This window comes from Varanus komodoensis, unplaced genomic scaffold (genome assembly GCF_004798865.1).
Source record: "Varanus komodoensis strain SLA01 unplaced genomic scaffold, ASM479886v1 scaffold32, whole genome shotgun sequence".
Lineage (NCBI taxonomy): Eukaryota > Metazoa > Chordata > Lepidosauria > Squamata > Varanidae > Varanus > Varanus komodoensis.
In genome coordinates, this window is record NW_025335798.1 from 1,490,823 (window position 1) to 1,508,150 (window position 17,328).

The 17,328-nt window shown below is 40.3% G+C and overlaps 1 protein-coding gene across 4 annotated transcripts in view; it reads left to right on the forward strand.

The window, feature by feature from the left end:
- The first annotated feature begins 2,142 nt into the window (after positions 1-2,142).
- The window catches only part of LOC123027338 (serine/threonine kinase 11 interacting protein), a 29,352-nt gene continuing 14,166 nt past the window's right edge, over positions 2,143-17,328 (forward strand). The window contains exons 1-10 of one of the 4 annotated variants that reach the window (XM_044438050.1): positions 2,143-2,229; positions 2,857-2,920; positions 5,048-5,250; positions 11,499-11,573; positions 11,998-12,093; positions 13,827-13,934; positions 14,205-14,276; positions 16,090-16,219; positions 16,327-16,430; positions 17,066-17,155. In XM_044438050.1, the coding sequence (XP_044293985.1) occupies positions 2,857-2,920; positions 5,048-5,250; positions 11,499-11,573; positions 11,998-12,093; positions 13,827-13,934; positions 14,205-14,276; positions 16,090-16,219; positions 16,327-16,430; positions 17,066-17,155 (942 nt within the window). In that variant the 5' untranslated portion in view covers positions 2,143-2,229. The other 3 variants (XM_044438051.1, XM_044438049.1, XM_044438048.1) reach the window with 3 other exon arrangements.

Here is a 17,328-nt window from a genome sequence, read left to right on the forward strand (position 1 = left end):
TTCTCCTAGCCACCACCACCTTACTTCTTTTGGGGGTGACTCCCAGAGAAGGACCTCTGTTAATTATCTTAGTATGATTTCTAAAGAAATACTACATGGGCAGAGAGGATGATGATGATGATGATGATGATCATCTGTTGCAGATTTAGAAGTCTTCAGATTTGTGTTTTATCATTTTATATGTTTAATTGTTTAAAATCTCTGTACAGTGTGCTGGCAGCTAATCTTGTGAGCCAAACAGACCACCATCAGAAGGAATCCTTGGGCTTTACAAGGCACAAACAGCAGTTCTGCCTTCTCCCAAATTAGACTGGATCATTTGACCTTCAGCTATTTTCTCAAAAGTGTGTTAATGTGAAGGACAGGAACAACTGTGGGCATTCTTTAAGAGCTCATCCATAAAGCAGGGCTTTGATGTGAAGAATGAAATTTGGATGAGGGCAAAGCTGACATATTCTGGGATGGGCAATATATTGCCCATGGAGACCACAAGACTCTCAGACATTCCCTTCTGCCCCCTAGATTAACTTTTTCAAAAAAAATTATTAAAATTGAAATCAGCTGAACTCTGTCCTCCAGTTACCTCATGCTTCTCTTTTGGCTTGCTCAGGATACTTTTGGGCTCATGTAAGCCTAGAGCGCCCTTCAACAAAAGGAGAAGGCAACCCAGCTGCAGGCTGGCGTCTGCAGGTTTACAGCCAGACAGTCAAACAGAAAGGGGAAAAACGTGGGAGGAAGCTGCTTGGGAAAGTGGGGAACAACTTACATGGGGAAAAAGAAAAAAGGTGGCAGGCAAGTGAGAAAAGTAATTGGGTGTGGGAAGAAGAGAGGGTTCACCAGTTTGCTTTTCTGTGAAATGGGTATTCTGTGATTGTCCACACATGGCATCCCACGACAGTGATGTGGGCACTCATTTTTCACACACACACACACACACACACACACGTACATCCTACCATTACCACAGCTAATTTGTTACAGTGCCCAGAAAACTACAAAGTTACTGCAAAAAGGTGGGGTTCTGGCTAGACACCTTAATTTCAGAAACCTTGCATTTAGCAATGCCCCATCTTGAAAAGATAATATCCTGCATTTCTAGGCTTTTGTGCCCTGTGAAGCAGAAGCTACCCAATGGAACTAAAAGAGACTGCTAGTGCTATGCTGCATCATTCTGTATATATGGAGAAAAGTTTAGAGAGATGAATCTCTAAAATCTGAGAAGGAGGCAGGGCTGAAGTCTGCTAGAGAGACTTTAGAAAACATTTCATCATTATCTAGTTGCAATCTGACAACATTCCTACAAGATAAATTAGACTTCAGAGACTCTAGAGAACATCTCATACCTAACTGAGATGGTGAGTGAAGGGCTGTCTGCACATACTCAGAAGTATGTTCTCACTGTTTCACATATTCCCCAATGAAAGCAACTCAAAATAAATTTACCTTAGTTAGGGGCAACCCTGCCTTCTGGGCCTCCTTTACCCAGGGAGAAAGCATTCCAGAACTAGTTTTATGAAGATTTGAAGTTGCATGTTCAATATTTGAGTGCTGCATGGCGATTTCTACATAAAATGTTGTGGTACCGGGTGTGTTTCATTTTGGATTGTTTCAAGCCACAACCTTGAATTTAGGAGAGCTGAGTGAGGCTGTTGCGGACACGACATTTTGGGAGGCTTTCATTCATGCAGTCCCAAGTGGGAATCAACTTGGCAGCACATAACAATGGAGGGGCGAGTAAGAGAATGTTGGCCAGGAATGTATGTGTTTGGATCGGGCAACGAGTCAGTTTTTTGTAGTGGTGAGATTGGCTGGGGACAGTTTTGCAATGCACACTGAGGCTGATTTTAGACTGGCCTTCCCCAACCTGGTGCCCACCAGTCGTTTTAAATTATGCATCCTATCGGTCCCAGCCAGCATGACCGGTATTCAGGAATGCGGGAATCTTAGTGCCAAACATTTAGACTTAATCAGGTTAAGGAAAATTGAGGCAAAGGGCACCACAATTGTACAGCTTGATGAACGCGACTGTGCAGCTGTGCAGCAGGAAAGAGAAGCGAGATAGAGCTACGAAGGCCGAACGCTAGGCTGTGGGTGGCACGCGATCCCTTGAATCCACCGGAGACGCTCTTTCCTGTTTTTAAGCCGCTCTATGGTAATGCGGAAGTGAATTAAAGATTTGGGCGCTTGTCTTGTCTGTGTGGTTCGAGCACTGCTCAAGGGGCCTTCCAGGTAAGTAGGGTGCGTGCGCGGGGGAATGTTTGGGCTGAAAGACTGCGCAAGCGTTGCCATGGTTACTTCTTTCCTTTTTTCCGGCTGGCACTCCTTGTATCATGTGTTTCCTGTTTTCCCTTTCCTGCTTCAGTTTGCTTCTTCCTGCCCCAAAAGGGGTCTTGTGGTAATCTCTGGGTTTTGGTGATTTGCTGGGGATAGGTGAACCTTCTTTCCTGGTTGGTGGAAGGAAGGATGGTCTGAAAGCTTCCTAGAAGGATCCCAGATCCTCCGAAGCTCCAGGTGGGACTGCCCCTTCCTTAAATGAGAGGCGTTGTACAGTTCTTGTCACTGTCACGCGACTGTGTGCAAGCAAGATAGCAGTTGATTTGAGAAGCGTCCGGTTTGGCCTTGGAGTCTGCATCAGTCTAGCTCGAGATAGTGGCTCTAAGGTTTTGGCTCTGGTAGGTTGGCATACAACATCCAACAGGAATTGTGGTTGACTGGTCTCTGTTTTAATGTTTGAGTTTCGAATTGGTGAGTGAGCTATGCTCTTCCCAGGTAGCTTGTTTTGAGATCCTTCAATATGTCTTGGAACTGGTTCCTGAGTGCTTATTATTTTCCCTTTTTGATTTCTTATCTTTGCAGATGGCTCCAGCTACTACAAAGGAAATAATGCTTCAGAGCTTAGCACAATTATTACGGAATTCTGGTGAGATTTTAAAGCATACTAGGGTGTGAAAGACACTCTTAATTCTGCTCTAACTGGCAACAAATATGACCATCACTTGGGTTGTGGGTCATAGTCAGTGCTAATGGTTGAACTCTGAAACTATGTAGGATGAACTGCAGCAGACATCATGGTGCTTTTTAAGTGGGAAGAAGTAATCCAGCACATTTGTATTGCTGGTATTATTCAGCAAAACCACATTGCGTTTTACTTGTCTGCAAGTATTTTATCACTATGTATGGGGAGCTTGAAGGTACAAGCTTCCTGGAACATGTATCAGGTTGAATGGTGGAGTTCCATAACTGTCAATGCATTTTGATAAATAACTTTCTACACAGAACAAACTTGGGAGTGGGAGAATTTTAGCTACTGTTTGCTGAAAAGTTTGTCAAAGTAACAATGCTTATATTCTTGTACTTGCTTGATTATATAGAGCAACTCTTCCTAGGTGCCATGTCCGAGAGAAGAAAGATACTTATTTCATCTCCAGGAAGCAACTTTATGTTGATGCTTTTTCTTGTGTGTGGTGAATGTGTATTTCAGGGTTTTCAGGTTAATTTAGAGAGGATAATCTTGGAAGCCCTCTATATCATTAATGAAAACCCTGTACATCACTCTATTGGATTTAATCCTGGGGGTGGGTAGGAAAGTAGAGGATGTCCTCAACGTAAGTATGTGAAGACCATAGGACCAAGGAACTCCTGGGTAACCTCAGGAGAACTTACTTTAGTTTATACTCCTTTGCCTTTAAGTAATGTTCAGCGATGCTCCTGGACCCTAGTCTGTCCCTTAGTATCAGGTGGATTTGGTGTCCAGGAGTGCCTTTTTCCAGTACAGCGGATTTTCCAGCTCTGCCTTTACCTAGACAGGGGGGACCTGAAGATAATTACCCATGCTCTGGTAACTTCCAAAATAGATTGTTGTAATGTGCTCTGTGTGGGGCTGCCCTTGAAGACTGTTCAGCAATTGCAACTGATACAAATTTGGGCTGCTCGGTTGATGACAGGCATTCCTAGAATGGCCCGTATAACACCAGTTCTGGAAGAACTACATTGGTTACCAGTAGTGACCCAGGCCCAGTTCAGGGTGCTTGTATTGACTTATAAAGTCCTGAACAGCTTGGGACCTGACTATCTGAAGGACTGTCTACACCCTTATATACCTACCTGCCCACTAAGGTCAGGGGAAGTGAAAGGGGTGACACATAGACAAAGGGCCTTTTCTACTGCTGCTCCCCATCTTTGGAACTCCATCCCTAGGGAAATTTGCCTGGTGCCATCTTTATTTTCTTTTCAGCATCATGGAAAGACATACCTTTTTAAAAAATAATAATAATTCTTAGCCCTGTGAATGCTTCTGGCTTTTTATATTATTGTTATATTGATGTTTTAATCTTTTAATTGTTTTAATAGGTTTTAACATACTGATATAATATGGTTTTTATTTATTGTGATATTTATATGCTGTCCTACTGCAAAGTCTCAGGACGGCTTACATAAATAAAATACAAATATCAGTATAAATAAATTATGACAAAATATCAACATAAAAATCCAGATAAACAAATCGGCAAATCAACATACAACAAATATGTGGTTGTAAGCCACCTAGGAAGGCCTTTTGGCAGTTATAGGAGGCATATAAATATGTGCATAAATAAATAAGTAGGGATGTGGAGGAATCTGTCTTGGAGCTGGGAATCCAATGGATTCTATGTGCTTGGCTTCCTAGACTCTGGTCCACTTTGTTGAGGCCCTGAGTTTGAGTTTTGCTGCAGCCCTGAGCCAGGAATTGAGCCTCATGCACTGCGCAAGCAGCATTCCTCTTCTGTGTCTGTTGCAGCAGCCTGCACTTGACATGGAAGATGGTTGCCTATTGCTCAACCTTCATTCCTCAAGGGTTCATTAACTTCTTCTCAGTTCTCTTTGCAAGACCATGAATGCTAGATGGATGGATTCCAGTAAGTTTCATTTCAACCTGACCTTCAGGGTTGGGAAAATTATGACTTTAGGCTGCCAGGTTTACACTACTGTTCAGCCTGTATTTACAGGATTTGCATGAGCAGTGAGTGTTTATGGATCTATTAATGCTTATGTTCTTTTTCTTTAGGAGACTTGATTCTGGATGGTACTAGCACCTTGACCTTGTTCACTTCCACACTAGAGATTCTCACCCAGATTTTTGAACAGAACCTTTTACCACGAAATCAGAACCATGGCTTCATTGCACTCTCATCTCACCCTGCTGAAACTTCTGCCATTCTTCAAGCCCAATTCCTCTTTGACGTCTTGCAAAAAACTCTCTCATTGAAGGTGTGTAGCGAAGTGAGAAATAACGAGCAGTTGGTCTGTGGTGTCCTTTGGAAATAAGTTTATGCCTTGTAGTGGCGATCTTAGGGTTTTCCTGGTTATAACTCTGTTTCATACATTGTTTGTATATTGATGATGGCTGAGATGCTGGGTTGTAATCACATCATAAGAAAAGCCATGATGAATCAGACCAAAGTCCTATCTACTCCAGAATTCTGTTCACACAGTGGACAATAAGATACCCTTGAGAAACCCATGCTTGTAATAGATACTCAGTGGGAGACAAAGGGATACTGCTTTTGATACTGTGAATAATACATTCTAATTGATCTTCTTATCCTCAATGAATTTATCCTCTCCACTTTGGAGAGAGCCTTCTGGAGCTCTTTGCTCTCACTTCTTGTTTTAAACTACAATTATTTAAGTAATATGTTGGCATCAGGAATTTGCCAAATTGCTTCTTATCCATGACTCTATACCATGTATGATTAAAACACCATCCATTCCCAGGACAGATTCTAAGTGGGGCAGTGGGGGCACTGCTTACATTTCTCCACCATAAGAAATCTCTGTTTCTACTTAGTCTCTGTTTCCTGGTTTTCAATCAGTTTCTTATCCTTAAGAGGATAAGAATCTGTGATTTTTATGTTTGCTCAGGAGCTTTTGGTAAAGAACTTTATCAAAGGCCTGTTGAAATTCCAAGTAAATAGTATCACCCCTATCCACCTCTTTGTTGGTGCCCAGGAAGAATTCTAAAAAGTTAGTAAGCAGGACTTGCCTCTGTAGAAACTGTTGATGCTTCTTTAGGAAGAGTTGTCCTACCTTGTGCTTAATACTTTAAATTTAATTATACTTTTCACCAGTTTACCTGGAACAGGCATTAAACTAACCAGCCTATAATGTGCTGGATACCTTTAAAAATGGTGTTAAATTGGCCACTTTCCAGTTCTCTGTTACAGAGGTTGATTTTAACAGCTTGTTAGATATCTTTGACATTTCAATTTCATTTTAATACAGTACCCTTTTATATGAGAAACATAGAAACAGAGCGAGCCAGAAGGGCCTCTTGGGCCATCTAGTCTGACCCCTGGCTCCAGCTGGCTCCACTTGTGACATACCTACCATGCGCATGTCCAGCCTATCCTTGAACACTCTCACTGATGGGGCTTCAACCACCTCCCATGCAAGCCCAATAGCAGAAGCTCCTTGGGTTATCTGCAAAGATTAAAACCTTAAAAACTATTTGTATACAAGCATATAGGCATACAATATACACATATCTAAAAACAATTTTAAAAATCAACCACAAGAAAATTCAAGACCTGATTAAATCCTAATCCTATGTTGTTAAATTCCTGAACGAAGATGGTCTTTACCATTGAATATTGTGAAGCTGTGTCCTATTTATTTTTTCACCGCCCTGAGACACTGTAAAGGCAGGATACAGAATTTTTAAATGAAGAATAAAATAAACCTGACACTGAAAAGATAAGTGTTGGTGCCAGGTGGGCCTCACTGGGGAGATCATGTCAAAATTAGGGAGCAACCACCAAGAAGACCCTCTTCCTTGTTACTGCCTGCCAAGACTTCTTCAAGGTGGGGGGGGGGGGGCCTTAAACGATGAAAGTTATATACAGGTGGTTTCATACCAAGAGAGGTGTTCCATCACTTACTGTAGTCCTGAGCCATATATAAAGCCTTACAAATAAAAAATAGCATTTTGAATTAGTCTTGGAAACAAACAGGCAGCCAGTGCAAGTGGACTATAATTGGTAGTGAATGTTCAGCCCTTCTGGTCCCTCTTGATTCCTTGAATATTGTGGTTCCTGTCCTGACCTGTGGTATGCATTCTAGCTGAGCTTCTGTTGTGGTTTTCAATAACTTCAAAATTTGATTCTTAACTTTCCCTTTCAACTTCCTTTTTATCAATCTTTGCTTTTAGAAAGGTCAGTGTACTTTGGCATTATGAACAGTTCTTAAAATATATGCACACATATCATGGTAATCCCCGTACAGGTTCAGATATTGAGAACTATCACTGATTGAAAAGTCTCAATAAAAAGAATAGAGGAGGAAAATCTAATATAAAGGTATGCAAAACTATATACTAAAAAGCACTTCACAGTTGGCTTCAGTTTTTGTAAGGATTAGAAAAAATGCACTATTAACATATGAAGTTGCCATTAAACTGAGTCAGGTTACAAGTTCATTTAATTTAATACTGACTGGCACTAGCTGTACAAGATCCCCAGGAAGTCTTGCTGCCTGAGGTACTTTTAAGTAGCTTTAGATTGAATCCACAGCATAATGCATGCAAAATACATGTTCACCTACTTATCTGTGTCCTCTCTACAGTACTCCTCGGAAATCAATGAGGGTTCATGTTTTGCATGACTGCTGAGTCGAAGTTCAGTGCAAAAGCCTGGGGAATACCCTGAGTTAGAAGCATTTTGTCAATTGATGTGAAATAATAATTGAGGTTTCACTTAACTAGCATTTCTTTACTGTTTAGATTCAGGATGCCCTGCAAATTGGTACAATATGAATGTACAATACAATTTTCATGAATGTGAAAATCCAGGATTGTGTGCAATTTTCTACTTAATGAACTTTGCAGCATTCATATGAAAAATATTGGATTTCCTCTGATAAATTTTAAAAAATATGGAAGATAACTGATGTTTCTGATTAAATCACAAAATGTCTGAGTGTTCTCTATTCTGTCTGGAGACTAGGGTGTGGGCAAGAGCAGATTCAGCCAGGACTGACTGGCAGAAGGGTGAGGGGGTGGTGGAAGATTGGCAAAAGAACTAGCTTCCTCTTGGCTGTAAATGTATATTCATGCCGTCTGTTCAAATAGACAAAAAACAGACTGGGAGGCTTGGGATGTGCTGGAATTGCTGTTCATGAATGCTCAGTAATTTGGTCTTAAAATAGCTGTAGATAAATGTGGTAGAGATGAAGAACAATTTAGCTGGTATCTGAAGTTAAAGCAAAAACATGAAAGGCTTGAGCTTGGGTTCTATAATCCATCACTACAAATTTCAGTTCTGTTTACATCAATTCTGTAAATTAAACATTTCGCATATACTTTCTGAGGATTTATTCTCACACTAGGGTCTAGTATGTTCTCTAACCCCCAACCCTCCTGCCATCTCTATTTTGAGCAGAAATGGACAGAAATTCTTTAGGAAACTATCTGAAACAATTATCTATTAACTCCTGGAACTGGTTAAAACTCTCCTTATTTCTAAATGTTATCTTTGTTGAAACTGCTGATTTGTGTTTAAGGGGTTTGTTTATTATTACAAAGGCAGAAAGATTCAGCTTTTGGGGTAGGTGTAACATCTTAAATGTTTCCATGCAAGCAGCAACTAATATCTCCTAGTTTGGGGTTGTTGTTAGGCCAGAGGACAAGAGAATAAAGTATCCAATGTGGGTTTGTATGGAACTTGACAGTGCTATTCCGAAATTGCCAGAAAGCTGTTTCAGCAGGGGGAAATCTAGAATGGTATCAGGCAGGGACCAACCAAGCTGTAAACTTTGTTCTCTAGTGGGAATGTATGGCATTCAGAAGGGCCAAGGGATGGACAGAGGCTGTAAGTCCAAAGCAGAACAGCCAAAGTTAAGCTGGTATTAGCTTTTATCCATAAACATGTACCTGGGAGTTGTAGTGCTAGGGTGGGTCTTTGGGGGTGGGGGGTTGCTTTGCATAATTGCCAGTTGGATTATCAATTAGCAAAGAATGGATAGGTGTTCACTAGTGCCATCTAGTGTCACTAGTGCCATCCACTAGGATAAATGTTCACTAGTGACATCTGAGATAGGAAACAAGGGAAAGGGATGTGACAGCCAAGTATGTTTGTCAGTGATAGAAGCAGGTTTGTTTGATTAGACAGAATCTTGCTGTATGAAATAAGATTTATGCAACCCAGTAACCTGCTCCAGTAGGTTTAGGTTTTTGCCTTCTCAGTGAGTTTTGTGTATTGCATTTTATTGTCAGAAGCACTGTTCATGTTGTTTCCATTCAGTATGTTTTCTCCACCAGTCATGAGACATTTAGCCACAGCAGGGATAATACATAGATATAGTCTGGAATGTGTTTGTCATTTAATTATCCATGCCTTGGGCCTCTCTGGTGCTTGCATGAACCCTTCACTTGAGAAAGATATTTGCATTAAATTTGAGATTTAAGTGTAGTCTTATCCTCAACAGATGCTCTGTGAGGAGACATGAAGCCTACATATTGAACACTGCCCCAGATTTCTGCCTAGGTAATGTCAGCCAGAAAGCCTATCTAGCTAGATAAATTGTGCTAGGGGTGATTAGAGTGTATTCAAATATGCTTATTGGCTTGATTGGCTGTCCTCCCAAAACAGAAGGGAGAATGATGGTATCTGTCAAGCATAGAGTTCACATCAGGGGTGAGAGCTTGGGATTAGCATCGGAAGCCCTTAAATCAGTTTACCACCATGTACCACCTGATGTGATGGTAAGAGCTTTTGTTATATTGCTTCTTTCCCCCTTTCCAGTCAGCAATAATCTTTCAGATATTTGGAGCCAGAGAATGATCTTCTGTTGGATAACATAACATTCCTTTTGTATAGCTCAATCAGCATACGCAACATAAGGCACTTTGTCCTGAGAAGCTTATAGTCTAAAATTGCTTTGTATTTGAAAAAGCATTTCTGTTTCACTTTGTTCCTCACATAGTCTGCTCTGTCATATTCTGACTTCAGAATGGTATTTGCCCTTCTAGTTTCTGCCTTGGGGCTGCTGTCTGTAGCTGGTGAGGATCTATCTTTACGCATGCCACTATGATCTGATCTGCTAATGCAATAGGTCACCTTGCTCTGTTCTGGTATTAACATGAGCTTTGACTAATCAACTGGGCAAAAAACTCCAGACTGCTGGTTTCTTGCATTTCACAGTTAATGTAGAAGTAGATTGCAATTTCAATTGGTTTAATTTTAATGTTTCCACAATGGAAGGGGCAATGCTGGGGTAGTCTTGGAAGAATACTTGATGCTGCAGTTTTATGGTCCCAAGAGATGTTAATGATACCTCCTTCTCTCCATTTTGCCCTTGTGGTCACCCCGAATAACAGTGGAAGGAAGAAGAGAGATCACCTGGGACCAACTTGGACAAGTCATTCTTTTTGTTAGGAAGCAGCTCCAGAAGAGCCCTCCATAAGCTGTTCTGTGACTTATGGGGAAGACTTATACTTAAGTCCAGTGTTGCAGAGTGGAAAAGTTTCCAGTGCTTCATTTTTGCATAGAAAATTTTCCATTACATGATTCCATGCATACCAGCAAATTGATGCCAATTGCAAATATAGTATTAGACAGGCAAGCTTGGAGGTTTCATAGTTGTAAATTAACATCTTTTCAAATGATTATACCTAAGACATATGTGAGAGAATTGCATACATGCCATTGAAATAAATGTTTCTGTGTAAAATGGAGCTAATGACAGTGAAACTGAAGGTGTCCTAACACCCTTAGTGGAAGAACATTGAACTTTGCTGAAATAAATGAGTGGCTATCATAATTCTTTGGAGTGCTAAAATGTATTAGTGTATCAACAGTACGTTTTCAACACTTATTTTCTCTTACATTTAAATATTATAAGGAAAATACACACTGTTGTCTTCACATTTTTACAAGTACTCCAATAAAAGTCCTAGATAATATATTTAAGTTTGTTTAAATATTTAACTATAATACTTAAATATGTGTTTTAATGTTGTTCCTCAAATATTTCAGGGCAAAAATTTAACATGTAAAAGTGGCTTACTAAATGCAAGTAAAATAAGCATGCTACATTTCATAACTTCCTTGGGCATCAGAAATTTTCCAATGCAAATTACCATAATTACTGGCTCATAGTCTCCATAGAAAGTATCATCTCCATGTGAAAAGACATGTCGTAATGAAAATTACTTTTGGATACTCTCGGGTTCTATTACTTGGCATGCACCATGTCATCAGATTGGGTCATTCAGTTCTGGAACTCCATTAGCTATTTCTTCTGGGAGTCACAGTATGTATGAGTAATGCTTCTGGTACCAATTCATTGCTTCACTCCCCACTTTACCAAGTAGGTGGCTTATCTTAAGGGATGCAGCATGTTGATGTTTTAGACTGGGCTTCATGGATCTTTGCAGGATGGGGACTGCATATTGGGGGTGATCAACTTTAAGAGCGAGCTGTTTTGCTTACATTGGCCTTTCTTCTCCGTTCTACTTTTAGCTTATTCATGTTCCTGATAACTGTTTGCCAGCCACTGTGAAAATTTCCCCTTTCAAATCTTTGCGACGTTTAGAGGTGAGTCCCAGAGGTTTGTGTCTGAGTCCTTTAGAGTAGAGGGCAGACACTGGCTTGGACTATCTCAGGAGGTGGCCGTGGGGTAAGAAACTGTCCATAGCACACACAAACTGGAGTGGGAATTCCAGAACTAAGGATTTCTCATAATAGTTAACCAATTTTAATTCCTATACTCTGATCTAGATTGAGACTTCATAAATCTAAAAATCAAGTTTCTGATGTGGAGAATTGGTTTTTATAGCTCTAAAGAAATCTGCACAATTGTATTCTGAAGTCCTGATCAGGTTGTTGCAAGGTGGTGGGGAAAGTATCTTCTAAATGAAAGAATATATGGGGTAGCATCTCTAGGGGATCCTGGAGTATGTGTGCCCTCAGCTATGAAAAACCCTTGGAATACTGTATGTTCCTATTTTTGCTTCCTTAGCTGAAGTGTGTTCCTTTACATTGTCTGCGGGGCCTGCGGTGTGTCTATTCACAGCTGGAAGCTTTGACGTGTTCCAAATGTGTGACCTCTCTGAAAGTGAGTGGGCATTCCTTATAATCTGCCTTTTGCCTTGGAAGAGAAGGAACAGTTGGTTTTAGACATATTTCTTGGAGAGATTGTTCCACATGAGGTTCAGTTCTATTAATATTTTGCTCAAGGTTTTTGTTTTTTATCCAAAGCACCTGTGAGAATCTGTGGAACTTAATACAGAGGCAAGTGGATGCACTTGCTTTTTTCTCTGCTGGCTGTTTTGCCTTACTAAAATTACTTCCTCCTGCCAGTTTCTTGCCCCATGAGGAACAGGTTTTGATAAGAATATATGATACTTGAGGAAAGAGTTAAGTGCTCCTCACTCCCTCAAACCATCATTGTCCTCTCCAAATTATTGGTTCTCACCATTGATTTGGCTGTTTTCTTGATTTAAACACTTTTCAGGAAAAGTAATGCAAGGCATGTTATATGCAGCACAAGACATAAACTTAGTCCTGCTGAACTGACACACAAACTCAATCCTGTCAGTTTTTGTACTGCACAACATGCTCTTTGATGGTATTGTGCTCCAAGTCACCATAGGCTCATTTGGCTTGCTCTATAGACTCAGTTGCATTCTGCCTTTCCCCTTCCTTGTTTTGAGTGAATGATACACACGCCCTTACTTGTTACTGCAGTAGACATTTGTTTGTAACTCTGCTTGCCTTCACCCAAGAAAAACTATTTGGGGATTCCATAATTCTGGGGAATAAAATGGTATAATAGGGCTTTCCATGATCAGAACAGTAGTCATCGTAACTCCAGAGGTGTCAGTAAGTAAACTGCATGGTTATACTACCACATATGAATACCTTATGATTCCTTGAGTGAGTACCAAATAAGAAACCTGGTGTTGAATGAAGAATGTATGAATATCTGATTCAGCATGTAAGATTTGTATGTATATGTGGGTTCTCTTTTGTAGACACATAGGATGTACAAGCTGTAGCTCAGGGACCACATGGGCATCCAAGACTTTAACTGCAGCTTCTCATGGGTGTCTTAGACCCCATTTGCCACGGCCAATTGCTAACCATCTCTCCCATCCTCTCCCAGATTGGTGTAGATTGTTCTGTTGCTTGCAACAAGAAAAGAGTTATCCGTATCGGGTCCAGGTGTATATACATGTATGTACACATGCATATGTCTTCAAGTCCTAAGCCAGCATACTAAATGATTCTTAAGGCCAAAACCCCTATACATCTCCACTCTAAACAATGGTCCATTACCTGGAAATATATTTTGCATCACCAGACCTCTTCATGAGTAACTAAGCTTCCAGGCTATAGTGAATTCATGGTTATGCAGCATGTATGCTCAGCTATGACAAGGGAAAGATCCTTCAAGGAAACAGATGCTTGAGAGATTGCATAATATAAAACAGGTACTCATCGTGAGCCCAAATACTGATCATTTGCCCAGCTCACTTCCACCCCACACCAAATCCTCAAAATTAATGAAACAAGTTATATTGTGTATTATCTCAGATGGGAAGTAGTTTAATTAAAACTGGTACCTCCAAACTTCCTGTGCAAAATATCAGTACAAGTAGTCTGTTGTTTTGCTTGTATGCCTTTGCTTTTTAGGGAGGAATAAGCTTGTGAAACATTTCACAGTATGGGGCTGGACACAGGTATTAATGAGTGGCAGGTAGCAGTTTACGCTGATATTAAAGGCTTAGTTTCAAAGACTAGTTTAAAAGTTGGTGATTTAAATTACATTTGCTTTTATTGCTGTAGGAGATTCTTTCTGCATGTGGAGGGGACTTCAGTACTGCACTTCCTTGGCTGGAGTTACAGACAGTCAACTTCAGCTATAACTCCATTGCAACCTTAGATGATTCACTGGTATGTTGGAGGGTGGAGGAGACATAGTATGTAGTGAGTACTGTTTTTTTTCTCAATGGAATACCATGACAGAAGTGACTGTTGGAAGCCAATGCCCAATTCAGGTTTACTTTACTAGCCCTCCTAGTTTGTATCTTTCTAAGAAGGTAGAATACAACTTGAGCTTCTGGATAGCATGGCCATAACTCACCATTCAGTCTTGGGACTATTTGTTGATGGATTTTACCCAATTGTCATTACTAACTACTTATTTTTTCTTTTTCTGTTAAGCAATTGTTGAATGCCCTGAAGGCTCTGGATCTTAGTCATAACCTCATTCAAGACTGTGAGAATTACCTGACAGTAAGTATCTGGTATCGAAGTCAATTCTGGCCAGTTAGTAAACTGTCGTCTTTCTTTTGATCCAGCTCTTCATACTCAGATTATTTATTTAGGTTATTGCTTGTATGAGAAATAATTTATTTCATTGGATAACACTCTTCATCTCATTCTATGTTCAATCCAGGGAAGTCATGGAAGGGCTGAGTTGGGTCTCAGTGGATGCCTTTTCTGATTTGACTGGTGTCCCTTGTGTAGGGACATCTGCAGTTGACATCCTAGGAGAAGAACTGCATTTTTCTGCCTAGCCCTGCATCCCTGGTTGCTACTGTCAAAAGTAAAAACTGCATTCATTTGGTTTATTAGGAAACATTTCATAGCCTCTTAGAGTACCATTCACCATGTTTCCTGCTCCATATTTTCTTCTCTGGAGATGCTTATCCCTCTTCCTTTTGTTTCTTTCTCACCCAGTTTCAATTTCATGGGTTTATTGGTATCAAAGAGTTTTGTTCCAAAAGTGGATATGTGTTGGCAAACTGGAAACTAGGGTAGTTCATTACAGAGATACTGAGTTCAAATCTACCTCTCATCTTTTAAAGTAAAAACAAATATTTAAGCATTTCCTGGAATATCTTATTTACGTGGAAGCAATTTTGTACACTCCAAATGCCTTTATTGCTTGTTCACATAATTATAGGTAGAAGGTAGTCATGTCTATAGGGTGAATTAATAATGCTCAGCACAGAATTTCAGTGTAGTGCATATAATTTTATTTACTTAAATTGAATGATACATCCTTTCTGTCTTCCGGTTTATTGAAGTTTGGGGTTTATAACGTTCAATAAATAATTGTGCAAAAAGCTTGAATGTTTGTAGATTTGTGAATGTTATGCCATATTAATCCTTTATTTTTGCCACAAAATTTCAATCACTACCCACAAAGTTGGTCTCCTAACAAATAATATCATTTATTAAATCCATATCCCCCTATTTTATGTAAAGGATAGTTCATTTATAATAGACATAATCAATTTTAATGTTTAACATTTGCAATCTTCTAATGAATGGTATGTTCAACTGTCATCTTACATTTTACAACACTTCATAAATATCAGTAGCAGGAGGCAAGTTTTGAGGGACAGAAGGTTCTATAAGGATGGAACTGCAGACGAAAAAGACTGAAATACAACTGGGCTGGGCACCTTCAGCAAAAGCTTTGCATGTTCTGTCCCAGTGCTTTCATATTGATATTAAATGGAAATACTGGGATAAGAGAATGGGCTGTTCTTTTACAGGGGATGGAATAGAGGTTTCCTAATTCAAGTGCTTCTGCCCTCTAATGTGTATGCTTGTCTTTAAAACCTGTATCCTGCTTATCTACCAGGAACTGAAATTAGGATCAGTGTAAAAATGCAAATTGTATGCAGCCAAATGAGCAATTACAGGTAGGAAGCTGTGCCTTTTTTGGGAGAACTGTTAGTCCTCCTTGGGTGCTGGCTTCCTCTTGCTGTGATGTTGCTGCTACTCTTAATTCCAAAGACTTCATGTGGCTGTCATGTGCTTATTTGGGCAAGGACAGAATTTAGGTCACATGCAACGCTGGCAGATTTTCTGAACATTTTAAGATAAAGAAGCTCTCTGCCAAGAACTCTAATCTTTAGACTATCATGAGCCTCTTTGGGATTCAACTGTTTGCATCAGCCACAATTAGCATGTGTTGTAACACATGAGTAGGGTGCTTTTAAGGGTATCTGTTTAGTATGGTACAGAGAGTAAGAGTGGGAATAACAGAGAGAGAAGTATGGATGAGCAGTGTTTTACCCTCTTTTCTGTCCAGGTGCTGACTGAGCTGGAATACTTAAATGTGGCCTATAACTTTCTGCCTAAGGTGCCTGATCTTGGGCTACACAGCCAGGCTAAACTGGTGACTCTGATCCTCCGGTACAATCAGCTTGATAGCATTCATGGTAAGACTGTACTGGTAAAATGGCATGATCCCGTGTTAGACTGGATTGAAGATGGGAGCACACTTTCAGTCTTTGCTTCTGACCTTACTCTGCTTCCTTCCATACAGATGTGGAGCAGCTGACCAGCCTTCAGCATTTGGATGTTGCTTATAACTTGCTCCTGGAGCACACTGTATTAGCACCACTCTCTTTGCTGCACAACCTGAGAAGAGTAAGCAGGCAATCTGGATAGGGATTTGAGGGAAGCCACTTGTGTAAGACGAGATCTGTGTAATATTGTAGGTGGCCTTCCCCAGCTGGGTGCCCTCCATATTTTGGACTTTAATGCCCATCAACATTGGGATTCTGTAGCCCCCAAACAGCTGGAAGGTACCAGGTTTGGGAAGCTTGTTCTAAGGAGTCTGGTGAAAGGGGTTTTGCTAGCAGTAATTTCTGAGCACTACCAGTATGTGGTTATTGCTATCATAATCACAATGCATAGGGCCCTTCAAACTGCAGTGGATTTACTATTAGGTATGAGGGAGGGAATCATGCTGAAAGCACAGCATAGTGTAGCAGCTGGAGTGCTGGATTAGGCCTAGGGATACCTGTCTACAAATTCCCGTTCAGCCACAGAGCTTGCTAGTCACCATTTTTCATCCCACCTGGCCTTGCAGGATTGTTGCGAGGGTGAATTATGGTTGTCACTCTGAGCTCTTTGGAGGAAGGTGGGAAACAAAACTAAAACATTTTCCTAACATTACAATATAGTTGGCATGCTGGAAAAAAATGATTGAGATGGACAAGCATTTGGCACTTGTAGTGCTGTTTAGTTACTGAAATATGGGTATTCTTTTTCCCCCTTAGCTAAACCTGGAGGGGAATCCCTTATGGTTCCATCAGAACCACCGGCCTGCTGCCATAATGCATTTGTCTCCTAGGGCCATTGCCTCCAATGTGAGTATATGCAGTGTGTGCTGTGGTTTATTATAGCTCTGACACAAAGAAATATAATCGCAACAGCTAATACTGTCCAGCTACGGTCAATTTAAATATTTTCAAATTGGAAGCAAACCCTGTGTTTATACTACAGTAGATTATTACATGCCAAAAGATTATTACATGCCTCA